Source organism: Lactuca virosa, chromosome 9 (assembly GCF_052849685.1).
Source record: "Lactuca virosa cultivar CGN04683 chromosome 9, Lactuca_virosa_CGN04683_v6, whole genome shotgun sequence".
Classification (NCBI taxonomy): domain Eukaryota; kingdom Viridiplantae; phylum Streptophyta; class Magnoliopsida; order Asterales; family Asteraceae; genus Lactuca; species Lactuca virosa.
In genome coordinates, this window is record NC_136434.1 from 177,915,031 (window position 1) to 177,921,204 (window position 6,174).

General features: G+C 38.5%; 1 protein-coding gene across 1 annotated transcript; it reads left to right on the forward strand.

Annotated features, from left to right (window-relative positions):
- The first annotated feature begins 5,054 nt into the window (after nucleotides 1–5,054).
- On the forward strand, nucleotides 5,055–5,816 carry LOC145140050 (putative mitochondrial protein AtMg00240). Its single transcript, XM_079073666.1, has 2 exons — nucleotides 5,055–5,397; nucleotides 5,713–5,816. Exons 1-2 carry the CDS (start codon nucleotides 5,055–5,057, stop codon nucleotides 5,814–5,816), a joined length of 447 nt encoding a protein of 148 aa, XP_078929792.1.
- The last annotated feature ends 358 nt before the right edge of the window (nucleotides 5,817–6,174 follow it).

Here is a 6,174-nt window from a genome sequence, read left to right on the forward strand (position 1 = left end):
ATCTTGCTAGCTTCTCTCTTGGGCATCGTATCAGCTAGTAGCTTCCACCAGCTCAGTACTTCAGACTTTAACAGAGGAACCGCGAGATCGGTCTTTTTTCTGTTGCTACAGTCGCAACTCTCAAACATTGTCTCCATCTCGGAGATCCAATCCATAACTTTCGTCGGTGTTGGGCTTCCAAAAAGACACCGTGGTTTGGATGCCATGAAATCCTTGTATTTGCATCCATGTCCGTCATTTCCTCCATTCTGGTGGTTTCTCCTTCCCACTCGTGGTCCAGCTTGACTGACAGTCTAACTATAATTCCCTTCATCAGACTGCTCAATGTTCAGCTCGGGCTGTTCACCAGGCATCGTAGGTTCATCCCTATTCCTTTGAAGTAAACGCCTTGTCTCTTCCATCTGACGATCCAAAATCATTTGGATCATTTCTTATACCCGACAATCGTGATTGGCTCAGGTGTAGCTGCTACTATCGTTACTTGCTCAATCACTCGGGGTTGAGGCTGCCGATTTCCATTAGCATTAGCATTTCCGATTCCGCTTCAGGTTCTTGCCATCTTGATATATACACTAAAGTAGGTGAATTTAGATCTTTATTTCGATAGACGTTTAAATCTTCCTTGTCACTCTGAAAAGTTACATGCTAGTTCTAATACCGTAATTATACGTTTAGAATCTTGAACACATAAAGTTTCCAGATCTGGTCGGCAATAGACCATAGATCTGATCAAATAATATCATATAAGGCATCATTATAACTAAAAAATAAATCATTTAGCACATAATAGCAATCTAGGCATCTTTCCTAAAATAAGCTAGTGCTCGTGTCTAAAATGTAGCAAACACTCATCTCACAATCATCGCTTAGCATTCTAAGTTTAAGTCTAGAAATCCTACAAATTCCTAGTTCACTTAAACTAATGCTCTGATACCAACTGTGACATCCCCAATTTCACGGCCAGAAAATACCGATTTGTTTATGCTTTATTTGAAAATCAGATTATATTTTTTTTAAAGAAATATGTTGCGGAATTTGTTCCAAAAAATATGATAAAGAATTTATCAAAGCATTTCTGAAGAAATGTATTATATTAAAAACCTTGGGATGTCATTATCAATACAGATCAAAAGCATAAACAAATTCAACATAGGCCTTACAACATCTATTTATTCTAGTGGCCTATAATACATTGATCTCTCATCAGACCATCACTCCTGTGCTCTCTTGCCACTACCTGTATACAAGAAACTGAGTGGGTCAGGCTTGGGAGCCTGGTGAGCACATAGGGTTTTCAACCCACAATAGTTAAGTTCATTAATTTCGTCAAATCATTCAACCCGATTACCCATTCCCGTTATCCTCACGTTATGTCCCAAAAGCATCTATTATAAAGGACCTAGCCTAATGATTTTTTCATCGGGATGGACAACATTGCTTAGGGGATTCCTCAGCGATACATGTCAAATAAGGCAACCATGAGGGGCATGCAGTACACCTGGTGAACACATAGTTCCAATAAACACCTACAGGTTGCGAGCCTGCTAGCGTTCCACTGGACTGTCTAGAATAGTCTGTGGTCGTCATCTATACTCCGCTAGATGACTGGATCATCGTAAACATCGAGGCCTCTCATCATTTTATTTCATCACACATCAACTATTTCATCTACCCATGTTCTACCCAACATATTCGTAGATATAAATAACATATACAGTTTAAATCATTTAAAACATGTATAAATCGTTCATCCAGCATAGATATCAAGAACACAGATAATATGCACACATAGCACGTAATTTATAGAAAATAATCCATATCTATATGTAAGATGAAAGTAACTATGCACTCACTTGATAAAGTGGTGATTCCAACTTGGACAGCGTTTCGCTTCTTAACAATACAGTTTCCTTCGACGAAACCTAATATTATTACCACTAGATTTTAGTCTAATATTTATTGCGACTAATTACGAGCGTTATTATTTTATAAGTGTTAAACAATACTTTTCAACCACTATGTATAGACAGGAACCAGACATGAAACACCAGAGGGCAGGACCATTTTGGCATTATAGATATTCTGAAATCCAACAACCCTATGCGGCCCTTCAAACCAGATTCCCTGTACCGCGAGTACAGACAGGGGGCAGAACTTTCCGAGCCTAAAAGCTCTTTTTGTCAGAGCTTTCTGGCGCTTCGGGGATTGCCTCTTAGCACCTTGAGGTTACTAGGGCTTTGGGAGAGCTTAGACAGAAGTTAGAGAGAGAAGAGAATGGCTTTTGGTGTGAAGAATGAAGGCACCCTCACACCCTTTATATAGTGATGGAACTTCGGTTACGCAGGGCGTACCTTCGGTGGTACGTTGGGCGTAATTCGGTGCACAGGGTGTACCCTTCTTACGTAGTGCGTAGAGTGGAAAGGTGTCCGAAGTCTTCTGGGGCGACGTGCCTGATCCGAGACCAAGCATCTGAGACCACGGGGCATACAAGCTTCCTACGTGGGGCGTACACTCTACCCTCGCAATAGCTTCACATTTCACACTCCCGACTTCTAAAATTCGTAACTTTCGCATACGAGCTTCGTTTTCGACGTTATTTATATCCACGCGTAGGTAGAGACGTAATCTACAACTTTCATTTAGACTCCATTGGCTAATTTTGAATTTATTTTAAAAGTTATATTTTAACAGGCCGGGAGAGGAAAAATCCGTTAAAAATTCATAACTATGTCAGCCGACGACCATTTTCGTCTGTCTTTTTATCGTTAATCTCCTATTAATGAGATCTTCGATTCTTGTTTAGGTTGTGTCGGCTAAAAATTGGTTGATTTAAGATTCGAACTCCGAGCTGCATACTGCTATGCCAAATCTTAGAAAAATCATAACTTCCTCATACGAAGTCAGATTTGGACGTTATTTTTATGCACGCTCTCGGTTTAACATATACTACGACTTTCGTTTAGATCGCTAAATCTAAAAAGTACTTTATCATAAACTCAGTTTTTACATCACACAGCGTTGTGCCGGTTTTGTCGTGAAACTTCGATATGCCATAACTTCTTCGTTATAACTCGGATTTTGGTGTTCTTTATATCTCCGGAATCCTTGTCACGACCACTACAACTTTCTTCATAGATATTGGGTTTATCTATTATTTTATTTTTTGACGTTTTTTTTTTATTCTTAACTTATTATATTTTATAAATAAGTATAATGCACATAAAATCACATAATTCACATAATATTCAAGTAATTCGTCTTTATTACTTCAAGGTAGGTTACAATTGTTGACCCTAACTATTACATCATCACACTAATGCTTAACTTAGAAACATGGGCGTTACAATATTGCCTTCATGCTGTAGCCTATAGAGTTCTGAAGAAAAGAACCATGGTGATAGATGAAAGCAGTGATGTCATATTTGATGAAAGTTATGTAAGCGTTCTGGATCCAAACCACTTTGGTCCTCAAATGGTAGTACCTTTTGATAAAATAAACCAACCATGATATTGAAGTAGTACCTCAAATGGTAGTACCTTTTGTAAGCGTTATGTAAGCGTTCTGGATCCAAACCACTTTGCTTCTACTCCAGTCCATGCTATTGAAGTAGATTTTGAATTCCTCTTTCCAACTCAACCCACTGCCATAGAATCAGAAAAGCTCACAAAAACAGCTTCTCCTTATGTGTCTCAACCTCATCAACCATCAAAAGACTCAAGTTTGACCAAAGCTCAGGTTGAGGGGGAACCATGTTCGAATGATTCTATCCCTAAAAGTCCTTTAGAATCTTCTAAACCATATACCCCAACATCCCATCATCAATCTGGACCAGTCATAACACCAATCACTGCATCTTTTGAGGGGGAACCACCATTGAATGGTTGCATTGTTAAAGGTACTTTACAATCCTACCAACCATCCAGTCCATGATTTCAGGGGAACCCCACTCGACTGGTTCCGGCCCCTTAATTTCCTTCACATCCACTCCATCTGTTGAATTCAAGCATGCAACAGTTGAGGGGGAACCACCTGCTTCAGGTAGTTATGGACTCTTTCAAGACGATCTTTTTGAAGCAACATTCACTTTTGACTACCCTCCTCGTCCAAGAGAACAATATGAGGTAGTTTGCACTCCTCAAATCCTTAAGAAGCTCGCCTCACAAAATGGACAAAGGATCATCCAACCGAACAAATCATATGTGATCTAGATTCTAGGGTAGTGACTCGTTCAGCAACCAAGAATTAATGTCTATACGCAAGATTTCTATCCATGATAGAGCCTAAATGAATCAACGAGGCTCTACAAGATGCAGATTGGGTAAAAGCCATGCAAGAAGAGTTAGTTGAATTTGAACGCAACAATGTGTGGGACTTAGTGCCAACACCAGAAGGAGTATCGGTTGTTGGTTTAAGATGTGTCTATAGAAACAAGAATGATGAAGATGGAGTCATCATCAGCAACAAAGCCATACTGGTTGTCAAAGGCTACTCGCAACAAGAAGGAATAGACTATGATGAAACCTTTGCACCTGTTGCAAGAATAGAAGACATTAGGATTTTCTTGGCATTTGCTGCACACAAGAACTTTATGGTTTAGCAAATGGATGTGCAGTGTGCATTCTTAAATGGTGAAATTGATAGGGATGTCTATTTTCAACAAGCTCCTGGATTCGAAGATCTAAAGTTCCCGAACCATTGCTATAAGCTTCAAAAGGTTTTCTATGGATTGAAGCAAGCCCCAATAGCATGGTATGGAATACTGTCCAAATTTTTGGAAGACTCCAAATTTCAAAGAGGTTCTATCGATCCCACTCTCTTTAGGAAAATCCACAACAACCATCTGATCGTCATGCAAATCTACGTCGACGACATCCTATTCGGTTCAACCAGTAAGGACCTTAGTGATGCGTTTGCTGAGTTGATGAAAAGCAAATTTAGAATGAGTATGATGGGTGAGATCAACTACTTCCTAGGTCTAAAAGTTCGTTAATCTCCTAAAGGAATCTTCATTGGTCAAGAGAAGTACATCAAAAATCTATTGAAGAGATACTCCATGGACAATGCATCAACTGCAAAGACACCAATGTCTACATCTTACAAGCTTGATTCAGACATTGATGGGAAATCTGTAGATCAGAAGCACTACAGAGGAATGATTAGCACTCTAATGTACCTTACAGTTAGTCGATTGGACATCAGGTTTTCAACATGTCTGCGTGCACGCTTTCAAGCCAATCCAAAGAAATCACACCTCATGGCAGTCAAAATAATTTTCAAATATCTTAAAGGAACTGCATCTCTGGGTCTATTCCATCCTGCTAAAGGCAACTTCTATCTCCAAGCCTTTACTGACTCAGATTATGGAGGATGCAAGCTCGATAGAAAGAGCACTTCTGGTAGCTGTCAATTCTTAGGAGGCAGATTGGTCAGTTGGACTTCAAAGAAGTAAATATGTGTTTCAACCTCTACTGCTGAGGCTGAGTACGTTGTTGCCGCCAGTTGTTGTTATCAAGTGCTCTGGATGCAAACACAACTGAGAGATTATGGATTCAAAATGCAACAAATTCCCATATATTGTGACTCTAAGAGTGCAATTGCAATCTATCACAATCCAGTCAACCACTAAATGACCAAGCACATTGATATCAGGCATCACTTTCTAAAAGATAATATTCAAAAAGGTCACATTGAGCTTCATTTTGTTCTTACAGATGAAGAGACTGCAGATGTGTTCACAAAAGCTCTGGATGAATCCATATTCTTACACTTTCTAGGACGACTTGGCATGCTTAATCCAGATTATTTAGGCATTTGATTCTTTTTAAATTTTTTTTTTCAAAACTCCAAAAATATTTTTTTTGCTTTATTTTACACAAAAGGAAAACTCCAAAAAAATTTTGCTTTCATTTTTACTTTACATAAGAGAAAACTACAAAAAAAAATTTATTTTCTGTCTTTTGTCTTTACTTTAAACAAAAGAAAATACCAAAAAAGATTTTATTTTTACTTTTGTTAGGAAAATGCAAGTTGTTATCACAACAATGCAAATGAAGAAGGTTAGTTGCTCCACACTTTAATGAACTTTCAAAATACTAAATTTTGTGGTTCTTCAGTTTGCTTCATTACACAACTAAAAATGGTACTTCAGTGACCATAAACAAGTTTCATTGTTA